The sequence below is a fragment of the Kwoniella dejecticola genome, chromosome 1, assembly GCF_000512565.2.
Source record: "Kwoniella dejecticola CBS 10117 chromosome 1, complete sequence".
Classification (NCBI taxonomy): domain Eukaryota; kingdom Fungi; phylum Basidiomycota; class Tremellomycetes; order Tremellales; family Cryptococcaceae; genus Kwoniella; species Kwoniella dejecticola.
In genome coordinates this window covers 2227717-2247421 of record NC_089301.1, presented here as the reverse complement: position 1 = coordinate 2247421, position 19705 = coordinate 2227717, and the positions used below count along the sequence as shown (strand labels likewise).

At 48.7% G+C, this 19705-nt stretch overlaps 8 protein-coding genes and 1 non-coding gene across 9 annotated transcripts; 6 read left to right on the top strand and 3 right to left on the bottom strand.

Annotated features, from left to right (window-relative positions):
- Positions 1-174: 174 nt before the first annotated feature.
- Positions 175-1984, bottom strand: I303_100839 (uncharacterized protein; the record flags this gene model as incomplete). Its single annotated transcript, XM_018404207.1, has 6 exons — positions 175-386; positions 442-591; positions 655-793; positions 851-1502; positions 1559-1745; positions 1813-1984. The coding sequence occupies 6 exons, from the start codon at positions 1982-1984 to the stop codon at positions 175-177; spliced, it is 1512 nt and encodes a 503-aa protein (XP_018266861.1).
- Positions 1985-2480: 496 nt separating this feature from the next.
- I303_100838 (uncharacterized protein) lies at positions 2481-3819 on the top strand (the record flags this gene model as incomplete). Its single annotated transcript, XM_018404206.1, has 6 exons — positions 2481-2633; positions 2701-2846; positions 2907-3049; positions 3104-3244; positions 3308-3641; positions 3702-3819. 6 exons carry the CDS (start codon positions 2481-2483, stop codon positions 3817-3819), a joined length of 1035 nt encoding a protein of 344 aa, XP_018266860.1.
- Positions 3820-5318: 1499 nt separating this feature from the next.
- On the top strand, positions 5319-7658 carry I303_100837 (uncharacterized protein; the record flags this gene model as incomplete). The annotated part of the gene is made up of 7 exons (XM_065968209.1): positions 5319-5545; positions 5630-5749; positions 5810-5875; positions 5990-6764; positions 6827-7126; positions 7188-7434; positions 7516-7658. The coding sequence occupies 7 exons, from the start codon at positions 5319-5321 to the stop codon at positions 7656-7658; spliced, it is 1878 nt and encodes a 625-aa protein (XP_065824281.1).
- Positions 7659-8229: 571 nt separating this feature from the next.
- Positions 8230-9835, top strand: I303_100836 (uncharacterized protein; the record flags this gene model as incomplete). Its single annotated transcript, XM_018404204.1, has 4 exons — positions 8230-8667; positions 8824-8978; positions 9053-9600; positions 9708-9835. 4 exons carry the CDS (start codon positions 8230-8232, stop codon positions 9833-9835), a joined length of 1269 nt encoding a protein of 422 aa, XP_018266858.1.
- Positions 9836-10453: 618 nt separating this feature from the next.
- On the bottom strand, positions 10454-11242 carry I303_100835 (cell division control protein 42; the record flags this gene model as incomplete). Its single annotated transcript, XM_018404203.1, has 4 exons — positions 10454-10516; positions 10593-10987; positions 11053-11123; positions 11196-11242. 4 exons carry the CDS (start codon positions 11240-11242, stop codon positions 10454-10456), a joined length of 576 nt encoding a protein of 191 aa, XP_018266857.1.
- Positions 11243-12550: 1308 nt separating this feature from the next.
- Positions 12551-14537, top strand: I303_100834 (uncharacterized protein; the record flags this gene model as incomplete). The annotated part of the gene is made up of 8 exons (XM_018404202.1): positions 12551-12676; positions 12746-12900; positions 12978-13082; positions 13165-13338; positions 13434-13730; positions 13871-14083; positions 14194-14321; positions 14461-14537. The coding sequence occupies 8 exons, from the start codon at positions 12551-12553 to the stop codon at positions 14535-14537; spliced, it is 1275 nt and encodes a 424-aa protein (XP_018266856.1).
- A 233-nt stretch (positions 14538-14770) lies between these two features.
- Positions 14771-17805, bottom strand: I303_100833 (uncharacterized protein; the record flags this gene model as incomplete). The annotated part of the gene is made up of 7 exons (XM_065968208.1): positions 14771-15940; positions 16035-16265; positions 16319-16414; positions 16475-16513; positions 16573-16830; positions 16899-17167; positions 17250-17805. The coding sequence occupies 7 exons, from the start codon at positions 17803-17805 to the stop codon at positions 14771-14773; spliced, it is 2619 nt and encodes an 872-aa protein (XP_065824280.1).
- A 422-nt stretch (positions 17806-18227) lies between these two features.
- I303_100832 (guanylate kinase) lies at positions 18228-19287 on the top strand (the record flags this gene model as incomplete). The annotated part of the gene is made up of 3 exons (XM_018404200.1): positions 18228-18266; positions 18448-18671; positions 18897-19287. 3 exons carry the CDS (start codon positions 18228-18230, stop codon positions 19285-19287), a joined length of 654 nt encoding a protein of 217 aa, XP_018266854.1.
- A 243-nt stretch (positions 19288-19530) lies between these two features.
- I303_100831 lies at positions 19531-19601 on the top strand. The gene has a single exon. It is a non-coding gene; the product is annotated as a tRNA-Gly (tRNA).
- The last annotated feature ends 104 nt before the right edge of the window (positions 19602-19705 follow it).

The following is a 19705-nucleotide window of genomic DNA, read 5'->3' as shown; positions in this document are numbered from 1 at the left end:
ATACTGCAATGTCCCGGCTATCTATATTTTGGACAACTTGCATGAGGGGGACCAGAAGGACGCCGTAGGATATGATGTAAAGCATCAATATGACGCCGTCCTCTGCCGAAAGGCAGAGCTTTATTCGACTTCTGGAAAGGCTGCCAATATATGCAGTATTTCGTACCCGTTCTTTTATTTTTCCTCGCCGGTTGGCTGCACCTGGACATTGACGTCCTCAAGCTTGGAAGGAGTCATCGGGCCTGTAGGCGATGATCCCGTCTCGACATGGGCAACTTCTCCGTCCTCGCCAAATAGCACTCCCATCTCCTCAAGACTAAGACCTTTGGTCTCTGGCAGGACGAAATATCCAACAATGAGATTGATTGTTGATAGGCCAATGAATACTGCGATTGCATCATAAGCTGTGAATTCAATACTTGCTCCTGAGACGGAACATACCTATATTGAATTTGGCGCCGATCCTAGCGGAAGCTTTGGAGCTTACGGAAATATACAGGGCAGCGAAAGCGAAGTAAGTCGCAATGGTCACTGAGAGACCTCTTGCCCGCATATAGGTCGGGAATATCTCCGCACCGTATACATACGAAGCTGGAACATGTCAGCTGTCTTTGGTCCAGATCTCATCGAGATGAAGATTCTCGCTTCACTCACTGACGTCAATGCCAGGGGCGAAGAAGGTGATAAAGAGGAACAAGAAAGCCACCGCAGCACCGGCGCCTGCCTTGTTAGATGTTCCCCCGTATATGATTGCTAAGGGGGTGTGAATTGACGTTGCCAGAGTGCTGCCGGCCTTAGAATGTCTATCATCAGCTCATTCAGGTACATCTCGCAGCGGTATTCCACTTACGAGTCCGACAAGGAGCATCGTTCTTCTGCCGAAGCGATCCAGCATGAAACCTCCGACAAGATTGAGGGTTGCCGCCCAACTGACATAGAAAGCCACGACTAGCAAGGGCTGCCATTCAGTCAAGCCGAGAGTTGACAAGGTATTGATTTGGAATCCATAGAGAACATTTTGACCGGTGCTCTGTTGCAAAAACATAAGGAAGATGCCGAGGAGCAACCTTCGCCTTGTGCTGGGACGAATGAGAAGGCTTTTCCAAGACGTATTTTGCCGCGAGTCCAATTCTACTTGCGCGATGATGGAGTTCTGTTCGTATTCTGCGGTTCGATGTCCAATTTCCGACCCATCATCGTGGAGCTTTCTGAGCGTGTCTAGGGCTTGGTCAGATCGACCATTCATAATTAGCCAACGAGGAGTTTCTGGAAGCCAGAATCTGAGTGCGAGAAGAATGATTGTGGGAACAGCTTGAAGAGCCAGGAGGAGTCGCCATTGAAAGGTTGTATTCACGGCGAAATATGCGCCGAGCCCACCCCAGTTAGCGGCAGCAAGACCGAAGACAAACATGAAACCATGCAAGCCGACGTTGCGTCCGCGATGTTCCGCAACGGATATCTCCGACTGGAACATGGGCGGTATCACGTTCAGACCACCCCCACTATGAAGCTGGGTCATCCTACAGCTAACGACCATATTAGGGATACAGGCACTTACGCTATCCCTGAGAGTATACGGCCTATAAGAAGCATGCCAATGTGCACCGAGGCGGCACTCAATACGCAACCGATCAAGGCGAAAAGGCCGACCACATCTAGTGCCCGTCGACGTCCAACACGATCGGCTAACCATGCGAAAAGGAAACTGCCAAAAAATCCACCCGCGAAGAAGATGCCAACGATAGCTAGTTCGTAGTGAGAAAAAGGTGAATCAGGTTCCTTTTATTGCCTTTGGATTGTTCGCAGACGTACCTCCTTGCATCGAGCTAGCATAAGAGGGATTATCCCCCGCTAAGGAGACATCGAAGTATTCGAGAAATCCGCCAAGACCAAGCACGACGGACGCTACACCGAAGCTGAAGCCGTAATTGAAAGACCCTACAGACACAGCGAGTAAGACGATCTGATTGTAGAGATTGGTCATTTTCGATGTCTGTCTTCTCGGAAAATCATGCGCTTTGAGCAAGACGTCTGGCAATGGGAAATTCAAGGTGGTTTATATAGGAGGAATCCGATCCGTTTCTGGCTATACCATCTATTATTTGTCCGTCCCCGAGATAAGATCCTCTACGACCAATAGGGATCTTATGTTTATTCCCAGTGCAACACGGAGCGAACTTCCGTTACAAAGCATTTCCCAAGACGGCTGACTTTTCCACTAATGGCATCTTTTTAACGGGTAGTAATTCCGTGACGCGGAAGACGAACACGGCACGGCCTGCTTTTCCGCGTTTTGCGAATGGGCTTTCACATTTAACAGTTGGTCTGCATGCGGAAAAGTATGCCGCATTGACGATTGCGCCTGCTACTTCACCACTGGTCGTATACATAAGGAACCAACGCACGAAGCTGCACCTCCATGTGTTTCCTCATATATCGTTACTATCGTCCTCTCATCGACATTTATACCAGCAGCCAAGATGCTAGACACCGGAATGACGACCAAGAAGACCGTACGAATCGGCGCTGTACAAGCAGAATCATCCTGGCTGGATCTGCAAGCAGGGGTAGCCAAAACATGCGCCATCATCAAGGAGGCGGGAGAGAAAGGTGTCGAAGTATTGGGTTTCCCGGTAGGTCGGTCTGAGCCCATCTGTGAAGTCGTGATATGCCAGCCAAGGTGATTTTTACAAATCGCAGGAAGTCTTCATTCCAGGATTCCCTTTCGCCATATACACCTCGGCGCCAGACGAAGACTTCGTCCTCGAGTATCAGAAAAACTCGATGGTGGTCGGATCCCCCGAATATAATCAGATTCGGAGAGCGGTACGAGATGCCGGAATATGGTGAGCTTAAACGAGTCGCTGATGATGTCGCTGAATCCACCTAAACCGCACTGATCGTAGGGCTGTCATCGGTTTTTCGGAAAGAGTTGGTTCAACCCTATTCCTTGCTCAGTCTTTCATCAATCCGGCCGGTGAAGTGGTCCATCACAGGCGGAAGTTAAAGCCTACACACGTGGAGCGTTATCTCTACGGGGATGGACAAGGTGAGTTATTGTGATGACCCCATGAAAGGCGTGCTTTGACACCGCTATCTTTAGGGGAAGACACGAAGACTTGTGTCACCACGGAGAACGGTATTACCATTGGAGCCCTCAATTGCTGGGAACATCTGCAGCCCCTTCTCAGATATCACCACTATAACCAGGGTGCGCAGATTCATGTAGCTTCCTGGCCTTACCGTGAGTGATTGCAATCATGAAGGAAGACTCTTCGCTGAAGCCCTCGCACTGGATTTGTTGTAGTGCAACCATCAGGGCCAGGTGTACCTATGTCGTCTGCTTCTGATATATCGGGAGATGTCATAACCCGGATGGTAGCTGTTGAAGGAGGCTGCTTCTCTATGGTCTGCTCTGCTACCATCTCCAAGGAAGGGTCCGAGAGGATGAAGGTGCCTGCGGCGTTGGGCGGCCCAGCTGCCGTTCCTATCGCTGGTGGTGGATTTTCTGCCATTTATGCTCCAAATGGTACAATTCTTGCCAAGTCGAAAGACCAATTCTCCGAGGAGATCGTCCTTGCCGACGTAGATCTTGACGACATTCATAGGCATAAGCAGATGGCCGATTGCATCGGACATTAGTGCGTGCACCGTCTTTCCTTGATTGGCTGTGCTGTTAAAGCTAAAGATAGCATCTATAGCTCCCGACCTGACTTGTTTTCTCTCAATGTCAACAATACTCCAATGCCAAGAGTAAAATACTCTGACGGAAGTCACATTCCCTCAGTCGCCGCCAGACAGCTCCCCTTGGAGGATTGATCCGGAAAAGAGATTTTATCATAGCCCATGCCGTATGCATTATACTGAGCTCGCAGTGTGATATGCTGGGTCCAAGGAAGGGCTGACGATTCACAAAGTGCATTCGCGTTAAAGCGGCCGATGAATCCGTTGTGCATGCTGAATGACGATTGATCTGGGGTGCAGCTGCAGTATAAATGGGCGACTGGTCTGGCAAGACTGTTGCTACAGATATCCACAGTCCTTGAACAACACGGATCTTGTGTGGATTAAGACGAAAACTTGTGGAATCCGTCGATCATTTCCTATCTGTGCCCTGCCCGCTGTGTACTTGTTGTGATGAATATTACCGATATTGGAAGATTTCTCGAACGGCTTGATCGGCAAGATGTAAGTGCGATTTACGGGAATCAACGTGGCGTCCGTGCCATTCAACTGGCCTTACGTTAACAGGCGTCATAAATTGTGCAACGGCCTGGGCTGCAGCCTCCCAGCGACTTTCCCTATGCAGAGCATGCTTAAGCCGACCTCCCTATCTACCATCGTGATCCTCGATCTCAAACGGTCAGATCGGGATCGGAAGACGAAGTGGCGGGGATAGTTGTTGAACTCTCAACGCCAGTCTAGCTGGGTGCGACAACTCCTGCTTGCGTTTATAGCCTGGAGCGACGCAAAAGAGGCAGCAAGCAAGACCGTCGACACCAGCTCAGTAATACGCATCGAGGATTGCTCATCACGTAGCATACTTCGTGTCCTAGGCCAGCCAGATGGGTCTCATAAGCCAGCCGACCAAAGGTGCAACTCTGATTTGTAAGTTGTGCCGATCTGCAAGTCGCCGATTATTAATCGGCGATCGATCAAGAGGAATACAAGGAAATCGTTGGAATCTCCTATCACGGTTATTTTCCCTTGATCCGCTGAAGCCCGTTAAGATTTTTCGATTTCCCCTCTCCTCGTGCCTGCTTTATCTTGCTTCGGCCATCGTCTGCGTGTGTGAACCCCATTCAGACCACATGGCTTCATATTTATTGCATTTCCGGGCAAGATGCGAGAGGAAGCCGGTCCACTCTTGATGCTACTATACGACTACTATTTCGAGACTGCCAGGCGATTACACACAGGCATGTATGCAGGGGTTTCAACGTTCTATACAGCGCAGGGAACGAGCGAAATTATGTCATCTCTGTAATTTCGTTTGGGTGATCGTCCTTTTCTCGCTGAACCAGGCAAAAACGACGAGGAGAAGCGAAATGAACCTGAATTTGTAAACAACCCAGAACCTGAGTGATACCTTTCAAGCATCAATTCCGATCAAACACACCGACAGCAGAGCCGTGAGATATATATAACTGGATTGAAACCGGAATTTTCGCCGCCAATTCAACTTGAACATCTCGCACAAAGCTTTCGCAGATTGCGTTTTGAGAGTACATCACAGTGGGTACACTGTCCCTGCTCTGTCTGCGACTAGGCTCCGGTAGCTAGCTGGCTGACTTTGCCCTTTGTGCTGGGAATCAGATATGACATCCAAGATTGAAGCGAACAGAATTGCGACGAACGACGGCCCGGTGGTGTCTGAGCAGATCCCAGGTAGCAAGAATGTCGGACAGGAGGAGAAAGCCGCTCTGCATCACAGTGAGGTCCCTGTCATGGACGGTAGAGGAAGTCTCAATTTTGCGGACATCATGAAGGGAACGGCGGCGAATCCCTTGAGCACCTTTGAGAAGAAGGCTGCCTTGATCAATGCGTGAGTCTAGAATCCGTTCACTACTGATGCGCTGAACATGTCCAGGATCTTGCAGTGAACTGACTGTTTATTTGTGTCTTGCAGTGAACTCGATCAATTCGGAATGGGAAGATACCAGATATGCATTTGGTTCTTGTGCGGTTTCGGCTATTTCTTAGATCTTGCTTGGTCTCAGGGGGTCGGTCTGGCTGCTTCTGCCATCTAGTGAGCCCGTCTTCGCATTCTGAGGATAGTCGCTGGCATTTTGGCTAATTTTGTGTCTAGTCAAGAGATGGGCGTGCCAAAGAGTCAACAAGGTATCATTTTCTCGTGTGCTAATGCCGGTCTTGCGTGAGTGTCTTTTTCCATGCAGCGTTGCAGCTGTCTCTCTACCCTTTTCCGGACCACTGGTTTGGCCTGTCCTTGTTGCTTTAAACCCGTTCTGATCGTCAGTGTCTCCCTCAGGCTCGGTGCTCTTGGTTTCGGTCTTTTGGTGGACATCATTGGCCGAAAATGGGCTTTCAACCTCACCTGTTTGATCTGCTCAATCTTCGGTCTCCTTCTCGCTGCTCCCAAGTACAACTACGGCGCAGTGTGCGGTATCTACCTCTTGGCTTCTATCGGTTTAGGAGGAAACATTCCCATCGACGCGACTATCGCTTTAGAATTCTTGCCCCAGAAGAGGAGATTCCTTGTAGCCCTCCTATCGCTCTGGCAGCCAGTCGGAGTCGTCTTCGCGTCAGGTATCGCCTATGCTACCGCCGCCAAATACAGATGCGCTCCCGATCTTGACTCGTGTCATAATGTCGCCGATGGCGCAGCTTGTTGTTCGGTCTCGTCAAATATGGGATGGAGATACAACTCGATCGTCCTCGGTGGAGTTACCCTCGTTATCTTCTTCTTGCGATACTTCGTCTTCAACTTCCACGAATCACCAAAATTCCTCTTGGCTAGAGGAAGAGAAGCCGAAGCTATCGATGTTTTACACAAGATTGCCAAATTCAACAGAGCTCCTCCACCAACATTGACCCTTGCTCACTTCGCCGAGATTGAGGCTTCTTCTTCCACTTTCTCCGGAGACGCGGCTGCTCCTCCAGAGTACTCCGCTGGTCGACCAGGTTTCGTCGGGACCGCCAAGCACGTCATCAAGGCTTTCTTCAGAAACTTCAAGAGCCTCAAAGGACTATTCGGCAACAAGTTACAGCTCTTCATCTTCTGCCTTCTTGCTGTTGCTTACATGGTCAGTACCCCTTCTCAATTCCCGCTCCCGCAAAGCGTCCCTCTTATTGATTTTGCGACTAGGGTGATTACTGGTCTTTCAACTTGGCGGGATCTTTCCTCCCCCTCATTCTCCTCAGTAACAACGTCTCGAACGGTCAAGACACCGTCACCGATACCTACCGACAATACGTGTACATCTACCTTCCAGGTATACTCGGTGCTGTGCTCGCGCTCTTCTCCATTCAGTTGCCTTTGATCGGTAGAAAGTGGTCTTTGGTCTTCTCCGCTATATGCCAAGGTTTAGCCATGGCCATGTACACCCAAGTGAAGACTACTGCTGGATACGTTGGATTGAACGCATTCGAGTATATCATGCAGACCGTGAGTTTCTGTTCATCACTTATCCGATCAATGATTCGCGCCACTAATAACAATTCCTCAGTATTTCAATGCCGTTCTTTACGCTTCTGCTCCCGAGTTATTCGATACCGCCTATAGAGGAAGTGCTTCTGGCATGTTATCGTGTCTTCCATTCCCTTCCTCTCCTCCCTCTCCCTCCCCCTTCCTCTCCTCCCTCCCTCTCTGCTCTCCTCCCTCTCCACCTCCTCCTCCTTCTCCTCCTCCTCTCCTTCCATCTCTCCATCTACCGTCCTCCATCCATGCCCGGCACATCTTCACGATCTCGTCTAGTCTCTTTCGACTTTTCTCGACCAAAATTGCTCGTTTTTCGTCCGTTTTTGCTGATTTTTTTTGGACTTTTTCGTGAACAGGCGTCGTTGCTCCTTTCGCCGGAAGCCACTATCTAGCCTCCAACTCCTCAGGTGTTCTTTGGCTAGGTGCAGGTGGTATATGGGTATCGGCACTCATGATGGTGTTTTTACCCGTCGAAATGAGAAACAGACAGATGTTTTAAGGTGAACAAAGTTCACCCTGACATCGTTTTTCTCCTGCCACTTTTGGCGCTGTCAGACGCGTCATGCCCGTTTCTTCTTGGACGTGCAAGTCAATTATAATCACACAAACAAGGTACTTTCGGTATAGGACGAAAAAGAAACTGGGCAGAAGAAGAGGAAGGAGATTTTGTCTTTTCGACAAAAGTACCACTTCTCACTTTCAAATATGTATGGTATAAGCACCTATAATACTTTTATACACGTCTACACTAGTAGAAATGCATTTCTGGCTCTGGACATACGATGTTGCGTGTCAGACGAGCTTTTTGAGGGAAGTACATAGCTTGTAACAACGAGGTTGTTTGTTTTGGCCGCGAAACGATTTTGGCGCCACGCTCAAAGGATGGTCGGTCATTGACCTCGGTCATGCGTCAAGGTATTGCCATATAACCGGAAAAGTTGGGAAATGCAGCTTTAGTCACTAAGATTAACTTCGTCCAATTTATTCAAGTGCTGATGCATATGCTACTACCTGCTCGGTCGGAGTATCATTAGCTGCTGACGGTTCTTGAACGAAAGGGCTCATCAAGCATGAGGATCTCCATACGGCATCTAAGCACATGTAGCCGACTCAGATCTCCCCGATCAGCCGTACCCATCCGTCTGCGATACACCCATCAAATAGCGAAACCATTATTAGTCCTCGGTATCGAATCTTCAGCAGACGACTCCTCCGCATCGATCGTATCTTCCTCACGGGAAAATCTATCACTAGTGACTATCTCGCAGCATTCCGAGAACTCTGCGTATGGAGGCATACATCCCTTAGTAGCTCAGTCATCGCATAATAAGAATGTCCCCTTGGCTATCCAGCGTTGTATACGGCAAGCTGGAGTCACGATAGATGATATCGATGCTATAGCGTATACGAGGGGTCCAGGGATGCGGGGCTGCTTGATGGTAGGGGAGATGGCTGCGAAGGGGCTAGCCGCGGGGAGTGGGAAGAGGTTGATTGGGGTTCATCACATGGTAGGTTAGTGATTCTCATACAATTATCGCTCCTATATTCATTCATGTCATTCATTTTCCACATCCCACACTTCCATATGCTCTCTCTCAGCGGTTCGACGTACAACCTAACGGCTAGCTGGCTGACACAAGGACTGATGTGCACTTTTTCCACAGCAAGCACATGCTCTCACGCCGCTCTTGACAGAGCGCGATCCGCCCAAATTCCCTTTCTTGATCTTACTAGTCTCCGGCGGACACACTCAGCTGGTCTTGGCTAAGTCGCAGGATCAATTCGAAATCCTTCTAGACACGCTAGATAGCAAGATAGGGTATGTCAATTCCATCGCCTTTAAATCATCAGTGCTTGGCTGACTGCCTACCTAAATTGTCATTGATACGACAGAGATGTCTTCGAAAAAGCAGCTAGGGCATTGAACCTACCCCACTCGGCTACAAAATCACCAGGTGCTATCCTCGAAGAATACGCCACCCAACCCCCCTTACCTCCGTACGACACAACGCCCTTACCGGCATTACCCATACCCCTGTCAGTGGGCGAAGCGGTGCATAAACGAGCATTCTCTTTTGCTGGGATATTATCGTCTCTACAGCGCCGTATAAGTCAATTACCTACAAGGGGAACCGAGACCGATGTCGGATTGACTGAGGGAGACCAGAGGGATTTTAGTAGAATTCTGCAACAGGCGGTTGTAGGACATTTGGTTTTCAAGCTTCGACAAACTATCGAGTTCATACTGAACAAGGACCTCGAGACGCCGGGGAAGGAAAAGTTGGGTGGTCTGGTAGTCAGCGGTGGAGTAGCAAGTAATCTGCACCTCCGCACGCAATTGGAAAATATGTTGCAGGAGGTCAGCGGGGGCAGTGGAAGACCCAGGGGTGAAGGTGAAGGTGGAATCAGGTTGTTTTACCCGCCCATCTCGTTATGTACAGGTAAGCCCTTTACTCTCGCTGAATTGCACACCATGCACCATGGAGCTTCAGAAGCCTCGGTAACAACAGTAGCTGATCATGGAGTGACGGCTCCGGCACGTACGCAGACAACGCAGCTATGATAGCCTGGACAGCGATCCTGCGACTACAAGCAGATTCATTGCTCAACGATCCGTACGATTTACCTGTAAGACCCAAATGGTCCCTGGAAGACCTGTATGACGATGTCCAGTGATCATATTCCACGACAACTGAAATACACTCAACACCGCGTCGAACGGATTTTCCAACCTAGGAATTTATATCGTCTGATACATAGCTGCATTGCATCGTATTTTAGTCTTGTAATGTTGTACTTTTACACCCACATGATCCATGCACTACTACCACTTGATCCAATCTTGATATTCCAGTGTCAGCCGAATCCGCGAATGATGCCGCAGGTGAACGCAATATGGTCACCGACTAACATCGCTGATATTTCGGAATATGTACATCTCATCATCAAGCTCCTCTGCACCGGAATGGAATTGGATATCAAGTCTAGTCAAAAAGCAATGAGTAAGGAAGAGGAGGAAAAAAGCCAAGCAAATCGTCACGAGTATGCAGAGACATAGGCAAGAAAAGCGTCATAGATCTCGATGTGAGATGAAGGCAATGAGGCGCATACGGCGTGGGGGTTCACAAGGAAGACTGACGAGGTATATAGATGTAAAGTAGAGTGTAAGTGTAAAATGTCATAAATTACATTGCGGAGAAACGGAGAAAGCATAATAAGGTATATAGGCGTAAGCAGCGGGTCGATGGACAGGAAGATCTGGGCCTGGAGCAGCAGATTGATAAGACGTCGGCTCTATAATATCACACACTTGGACTTCTTCTTCGTCACCGGAGGTTCTAGTGCAGCGACGATGGCCTGAGTTGTGGTGCAGAAATACGTGATTCAGCAGATGACCCCAATCGTATGAATTTGATCTTGCATCCAGACTCACCTCATCGAAGACATTCTTCAGACCTCGTTGAGTCAATGCTGAACACTCAACGTATTTCACAGCTCCTAATTCCCTTGCGAGCCTCTCTCCTTGTTCAGTGGTGATGGGTCTTTGCTTCTGTCTTTGGAGCTTCTCCAAGTGATTTTGGTCCTCTCGCAGATCGACTTGGGTACCAACGATCAGACAGGGTACACCGGGACAATGGTGGTGTACCTCTGGGAACCACTTCTCCTTGACGTTCTCAAATGACGCTGGTGATGTGACGGAGAAACAGACGAGGAAGACGTCGGTTTGCGGGTAGGATAATGGTCTCAATCTGTCGTAATCTTCTTGTCCGGCCGTATCGAATAAACCCAAAGTATACGGATCATCTCCTATCATTACTGTCACGGCATCTGTATTCCGCCCGTATTTTGTCAGCTGGAACATCCTTAAGAATTGCATTCAAGATAGCACTCACAGTTATCGAAAACGGTTGGTACGTATTCGGAAGGGAACTTGTTGGTGGTGTAGGAAATCAACAGGCATGTCCTGATAGAAGGGTTACATGGTTGCGCAATCAGCGACGTCGTACTGAGGAATCCGGCTTTCACCGATACTCACTTTCCGACGGCACCATCACCGACGACGACACATTTGATTGTTTGCATGGTGAACTATCGGGACTTGGGGAGGCTGCTTGACTGGTGGATATGATACAGGTCAGCTATTTGATCTTGCACGCGTGTGCAAACCAACAAAAACAGCCGCATGCGGTTTGGTCAGGCGAGGTTCGAGCAAGAGGACATTCCAATATTCATTCAAGAGACAGAGAGGCGAATGTGATAGGTGAACTCCAATTCGCAGGATCGCATCGCGGGAAGACGGAGCACATGAAACGAAAACGAGAACGAGAACGGGTAAATAAACGCCACTGATATCCAAGCGCAAAATGACAAATGGAATCACCCCACAGCCTCTACCGGCGCATCAGGCATCCGTGTCGAGCACGGCAGGGTTACTTCAACGGCTTGAACAAGGTCGATCAGAGGTGTTCGGGGTGACCATTCATTGAGTGGGACACGAGATGAACAGGAAAAGGGAAATGGTAACCGGTGTGAGAAGGTGGCTTGTTATGGCAAGTCGAACAGCTTTCACACGACCCAAAGAACCACAGTCGCGAGCAGAGACGTATTGACCGACTGAGGGAGCAGTATAGGCGATAATGAACCAAGACACACCTTGATAAGGAAGTTGTCGACGAGCTGGGAACGCTTCTTTCCTCGTCTCTATGTTGATATCGGTGAACCAAGTAAGACTCAATTTAAATGCGGCTTGAGCTGTCCTTCGATCCTATGCTTGAGAAATCCTCGCGTCGACGGGCAATAGCACCGAGTCTGTCGCTTGATGTGCCGAGGTCGATGATGGCTGTTGATTTGATACGAGTTGTTGTTGTGATGGATGAGGTCGATTAGGTTGATTGATATTGATTTGATTGCATCCATCCAATCCATTCAATTAATCGTTTAGGAGCTATGCTATGAACGGCGGTGTATTATTATTATTTACTTAGACGGGCAAGATATCGTAAACTCGCGTGATGCGTTGTAATCCTTAATCCCATTACAATTTGATTGTATTCAGGCGTACAGTCGTATTGGGTTGGTTTGTAATACGGGAACGCATGGGCCTAGAATATGAAACCGACCCACCATGCACACAATAAAAGGGGGTACAAGATTTTGCTCCCGCACTGTAAACGGTGAAATGCGGAAAATGATTCTCGTGTGGCAAACAAGGATTTGTTGACATGCGGACATCTCGCTCATCTCCATCTCACTCGCACAACCCATTACCTAATGTCTGCTTTCGCTTCGTCCAACGCTTCAAAAGTTCAAGACTATCAAATCAAGACGACTACATGGATATCTCTCATTGATGATAAACTGGAATTCCATCAACCCTAGATTCAAGACATAATGGCTGAAAGTACACAACCCCCCGCTTCGGAGGCTGGTCCTTCGACTGCTCCAGCTCCTGCTTCTGCTGCCGAAGGAAGCAAGAAACAGCCCGTCGTCATTATTTGTATAGGTATGGCAGGCTCGGTACGTGCTTCTCGTCGCTCCACCTTCGCGCGAGTCACTCTGACTGACCTCGTAATTTCACTTCTACAGGGCAAGACTACGTTCATGCAAAGGCTCAACTCGCACTTACATTCCAAGAGTACTCCGCCCTATATACTGAATCTGGATCCGGCAGTCTCGCATATGCCGTATTCTGCAAATATCGATATTCGAGATACAGTCGATTACAAGGAAGTAATGAAGCAGTATGTTGGAATTATTCCCGCTCATTTGGGAAGTCTGAATCGTCCGCAAGGATCTGCAGCTGATGTATCATGCAAAGGTATAATTTAGGTCCTAATGGTGGTATCTTGACGGCATTGAATCTGTTCACAACGAAATTTGATCAAGTTTTGGGATATGTCGAGAAACGAGCAGAGGATGTTGAGTCAGTCTTGCCGCTTGCATCGCTAGTACCTTACCACTACATATGTGGAGTCATATCGCTGATGACCATTACCATCATTTAGCTATATACTAGTTGACACCCCTGGTCAAATCGAAATCTTCACCTGGTCAGCGTCAGGAGCCATAATAACGGACGCTATCGCCTCGTCCTTGCCGACCGTGGTCGCTTACGTAGTCGATACACCGCGGACGACAGCTCCAGCAACTTTCATGAGTAATATGCTGTATGCTTGTTCGTGAGTGCTATCTCTTTCGTGCTTATCCCATCTGCCGTTTACTGTCACAGGTCAAAAACAAATGAAACGGACTAACCATTGTGAGGTGGACATAGGATACTTTACAAAACTCGATTACCATTCATCATAGTATTCAACAAGACGGATATCCAACCGCATGAGTTCGCCGTGGATTGGATGAAGGATTTCGAAGCGTATCAAGCTGCTCTCAACGATTCTGGGCGAAACGAATATGGTGAAAGCAACTATATGAACAGTCTGATGAGCTCGATGTGTCTCGTCTTGGAGGAATTTTACAACAACCTCAGAGCCGTGGGAGTCAGCGCTATGACGGGAGAAGGGATGAAGGATTTCTTTGATGCGGTAGAAGAGGCCAGAAAGGAGTATGAGACGTGAGTGACCTTGAAGCTCAACTAATGATCGGCATTGTGGCTTGAATGTGAATGTCTGGATTCATCAGCCACGAGAATTGACTTAGTGATATTTGAGAAGGTAGAAAGCTGATTATTTGTGTTTTGTCGCTATGCTTTAGGGACTACAAACCAGAATTAGAACGACTGGCTTCAGAGAGAGCAGCAAAGACAGAAGCAGATAAGAAAGCGCAATTAGAGAGATTGATGAAAGATATGAACGTTAGCGATTCTGCTGCCTCCGGTTCCGGATCTGGATCTTCATCTCGTCGGCGGGGCGGGGCGAAAGGAGATAATCCGTTCGGGCCATATCCTATGAACGAGAGGGAAGATAGGTGAGTCCTTGCTTCACGTGTTGCAGAATAATCACCCATTTTTATACACTGTATTCATCCCTCTTTATTGATAGACAAGAATGCTGATTTATCTTACGACTGCTGTTTAGGTATTACGATGATGATGCCGAAAATAACCGAGACGACACGGACGAGGAAGAACAAGATGCGATTAGGCGGCAGCAGGAAGAAGAGGAAGAGGCGGCTCATGCGGAAGAATTGGGCGCTTTGGATGTCGGTAAGTCTCATCCATGCCAATCGTCGTCCTTTCGGTGCTTGTGGGTGCGCTCACCCCTCAAGAAGGGGGACGGGAGTCCCAATGGATTTCAAACCGTCTCAAGGAAAACAGCTGATGCAGATCATCTCTCTTACCCTAGACGAGCCTGAGATAGGCGGTATGCCGCGAAGCGGACCTAATGGACCGAGAGGAGAAGCTTGGCCAAAACCCATATGACAGTAGTGGCTCACCATCTTTGGGTCTTTTACACACACATATGTATAAGATGTAATATATATGCAGTACTGTCTAAATCGACAATGCACCAAAATTCAGCGCTTCGATCAAAGTGAATCTAGTTTGCGATTCCGGTTGATGCGCAATGCTCCCGTAACCAGTGACATGAATATTGACACATGTTTACAATATACATCGTATCAAGCGGCTCCACTACGGAGCAGAATAGTCCATTACAAAGTATCTAAGAACGCTGCATCACCCTGAACTTCCTCTCTGACCTTTTCATCCTCTTCATCCTCACCCTCATCCTCACCTGGTTCTGCATTTTCAACTTCTTGGTCTTGAGGTAAGATGACAGAATCGTCCAAATGATTAATATATTGACCTTCCATTCCTAAGACCGATTCCTCCAATTCCATCTGAGTCGGGTCACGGATCTGAGTCGATCTATGTTTGCTTCGTTTCGGTACTGGTGTAGCCGCTCCTCCCGGAACTTCAGATGCAAGTCTCTTCCCTAATTTTCTGGCTCGCCAGGAAGATCCAGCCGAGGGTCCAGGAATAGGTTCGTTCACTGCCGTCAAATTTCCCAGGATATTCGAGGTGGCAGGTATGATGAATAGGTCTTCCGTCCCAGGAGGGAAGGTACTCGTATTTCCTTTCCTCTTGTTCTTCTTGCCCTTTCCGTTCGCATTTGGATCTGCGTTTGCGTTCTCATCGAGATTAAGATGGGAAGCATTTGATGCAAGCCCAGGGAGAGATGACGCAGTATCGACATCCATATTACTGTTGAGTGCAATCCCGACGTCCATGCCGCCCATGGGCACAGGGGATATCTTCTCGAGTCGGTTCAGCGCTAATAAGGTGGCATACTCGCCGTTTTCGATATTCGCGGCGTTGGCATTGGCGTTGGCGTCGGTAGGGAGAGTAGTAGACTCTTGACCTTCTTGCGAGACTGGCGGAGGTGTAGGCGACTTTTCAGGTCGACTAAGGATCTCTTCCACCTGATTCAGCGGGATGGCATCAGGATCGGCTTTTTTCCTCGCTTCCATGAGGGGTGCCTTCAACGGAGCATATATATTCAAGGCCATCACTTCTGTCAGAGTTGGGAGACGACTATTGTCTTCTGAGATCGGCGGATTATCGTATAGCCCTTTAGCCCATTCTGGATTATCCCTCTGCACCTGCTCATCCACGTGAAATTTGAATAAGACTATACCCGCGGCACCGGCCACTGGGAGACCTGTGGCGTCCTTCGGTCGCAGGGTGGGCAGGGTGGATTTGTCCCATAAGTGCGGAGGAAGGTGGAAAGTAGGATTAGGTTGTTTGGGTCTTCCCTTTTTTCGCGCTCGAGCATTCATATCCGCCCAATAGACATCGAGGATCATTAACAGCTTTCGCACCTAGCAGCCAACATTCACACGTCAATCGGCGAGCCTTGATGTACCTATACGACCGTCGCTGAAGACAGAAGCCTTTCCTTCAGAAGGTACTCACCATGGGGCTGATCCAATGTTGATCAATGACCTCGTGTGCCTCCGCAGCTCGACGGCCACACGCCAATTTTCGGTAAGCCTTCCACTCGTCCTCTGTGTACTCCCGCTTGAGATCTGGCGAATCTTGAGTCGGGGCAGCAAAGTCTATCGTGAGGAGTGTACGGTACAACGCGCGCAGTCGGCAGATATTCAGTGGAGAGGAATCGAAAGCTGCTAAACGACGGGCCAGGAGCTGCAAGATTGTGTTAGCTCGGGCGACATACAAATCAATCAAAGGAAGCTTACAGATTGTTGACGTCTATAGGAATTCTGCTTTCGCCTCGATAGCTCATCTCGATGAATTTCACCTCGTTTTCTATGCAGCTGCTCGCTGTACCGTTTCTGTCGAGTCGTGATCAGTGAATTAATTATTCGCTTGCAAAGTCAATTCAGCAAGCTCACGGATAGTCGAGTCCAGTAAATCTGAACACCGGCAACTATCTGCAGTCGCCTCGAGTCATCAGCTGGTGGCAGCACCTTCATATTGAAATTGAACCCACTCTCTCTTGATCAATTTCAGGTTCATCCTTCAACGCGTCCATGACGTCCTCAATGACTTTGTCAATAAAAGGTTTCACACTCTCGGCGTTCCATTCAGCTTGGAAATCAGGCCGATATTCGTCCACACCATTTATAGCTTCATCTGCCTTTGGCGGGGTGGAAGCGGGGTCTGGAAGTTCTTTCGATCCTTTGGATTCGAAGTTCGTCACTTGGTATTCCACTCCTATCCGGCGATTTGCCATCTTATGAACAAGGTGCTGAACATACGCGACAATCGTCAGCCAGAGTATACACGACCAACGAGTCTGACGAGAGAGCAACCCACTTCAAGCTTGATGCTTCTCTTCTTCCTGCCCTCTAAACCCGAGTTCTGATTGTCCGCACTGAAAATGCCCTGATTGACAGCATCTCTGAGCGGTGTCAGGCGATTCTCGCCACTCTTCTGACCCTTGTTCTGTTCTGCCTTTTTAGCTCCGCCCTTCCTTCCTCTCTTGTTCGTATTCAAGCTGGCCAGAGCATCATATTCGGACTTCAGGGCATCGTAGTCGGTTCGAAGAACGAATGGCGATGCCTCTGAGCCTATATCTGTGGTGACTATTTATCAAGACAAACAAACACCATTCAGCTCTGAACCTCCGGATATTCTTCTTATCTGTGATCCTTTGCCTCCACTTACACGCTTGTAAGATGTTTTGACTACCGATCGTTATGCCCGGCTCTTGCTTGAACACTTCTAGACGGTCTTTGAGATCCTCAATGATCCCCGATTCTTTCTTACTTCCTTCGCCCAGTGCTTTTAAGTTGTGAGCAAGATTCTGGATCGCGTTCGGACTGTTCAATTCGTCCACTACCATCTTGTTGTCCAAGATCGCCTTTTCCAGCATCGCTAAGCCTTGCTCGAACCAAACAATGAGTGGGTTTGCAACGATCGTCGGTCGTCCTTGTTGTTGTCCGCCGCTCTGCTCGACATCAAGCCCGTGTTCATGATCTGAATCATGTACGAACTCATGCAAGTTGGCTTCATCGTGTCCGACATCAACATGATCGAGGATATTTCCTGGATGAGTGTTGGTCGAGTGATGGGGCGCAGGCTCGTTGATGACGGCTCTGAGAGAAGCCAAGACGGCCTCGGCAGCATCGTCATCATGGGCGACATTCCCTGCCCGGACTTGGGCATCGACGTCGACGTTGACGTCGTGTTCGTCGCCCAAGTGGAAAGTGTGGTCGTCCATCTTTCTGACCGAGGTGGACTTGCCAGGTGGAGGGAGGATTGTCAAGAAATAGGTGGGGAGAGGATGAATTACGGTTAACTAGATAACTGCGTCAACATCGACGTAGGCGTGCGATTCACTCACTTGATTTTGGTATGGTGACAAGCCCAAAGCGCAGCGATACATAAGTGGGTGGGTAAAATAATGGGAGTGCAGTTGGCCGCAAGTGGCATATGAACCGATTGATTTGTTGACGCGTTGGTTGATAACCTCGTTGTTCACGGGTCATCTCAGCAAACGCTCAGTCCTCTTATCCATACATTGCACGCCTGCCCACTCAAACATCGACTCTATCCACGATTCTTCTACTCTCACCGTTCAGGACTGCTGTCAAATCAGCTAGACCGCTCTCTCATCAAATCAGAACCACTCTCTTCACCACAATGGCTCAAACGCCCATCAGCCCAGAAGTCCTCAACAGGGTGAGCTACACCATCTTCCTGTAATTTTAGCTCACACACATGGAAAGCTGACGAGATCTCTTCCTTGCCTGGCGTGACGATTTTCTGCAAACCGCCGTGTCTCCTTCATGTTGTCGCTTCCTCTGTTCTTCGGTGCTTTGTGTTCCTTCCATGTCATATTTCAATCGCGGACACTGAATAGCCGTTAGTCTGTTGCGGACCCTCCGGAACAGGTAAATCGACCCTTCTGAACAAGCTCTTCGCCGATCATCCAGGACAATTCGGATTCTCAGTATCACACACGACGAGGAATCCACGAGCAGGCGAGGAAAATGGTCGGGAATACCATTTCGTGACCAAGGAGGAATTCATGAGGCGAGTGGACAACGGGGAGTTCTTGGAATGGGCTGAGTTCGGTGGGAATTGGTGAGTGTATGACTCTGACATCACTGCCGCCTTAGTGAGATCGAAATGCTGACGATATTCTGCCCTTGCTGTCTTTCTCTCTCTGTCTCCGTAATCCCCGTCTGGTCTTCTTGCCCATTTTACTCATCGTTGACAACTCGGTCCTCGCGCCACATATCCTCCTCAACCCCATCATTCTTGGATCTCTGATATCCCTTGATGAAACGTCAACCGATGGTCTCACAGCTACGGAACCACCTTCGCCGCACTGTCCGCTCTGCACCCTCTACGATGTATCCTCGACATCGAATTACAAGGTGTCTTACAACTCCGTTCGAAAGCATCTCAGCAAACACCACCTCTCGAACCGGTATACTTGTTCTTGGCTCCTCCGACTATCGCCGAGCTCCGAAAGAGATTGTCAGGACGAGGGACCGAGACGGATGCGTCGATCCGAAAGAGGCTGGACGCAGCAAAGAAGGAGATCGAGTATGCTCAAGAAGGTAAACACGATATTTACATCGTCAATACCGACCTGAAGATCGCTGGAGATAAGCTGGAGAAAGTAGCTATGGGTTATGAAGGATGGCAAGCGTGTGGAGATAAGTTGCCTGAGTTCGACGTCAAGGAATTGTAGTAAAGCGGATTCCCACCTTACAAGCATAGAGCACCGAGAAGACTTCCATTCCATCATACACACCTTAGATCACGCGATATGCTGCCCATCATTATACCTCTTATGGATATTCACAATGCATATACATATCGAGTCGTATAATACATGACATTTGGCGCAGTGATCGTATATCTGATGGGTGTTGGCCTTCACACCTGCTACGAGGTGATATATACAGGAGGAGAACGCCACAAACCATCAATCACACCGTTGGTGAAACGGTATCATGCACCGTTGCCATCGGTGCGGCAAGGGTTCGACTCCCTTACGGTGTAAACAAATATTTTTGTCCTTGTCACAAATTCCCTTCGCGTTCATTTTGCTTTTCCAAACAAGCTTTTGCATACTCATACATATGTAACTTTATACTTCCTGCTTC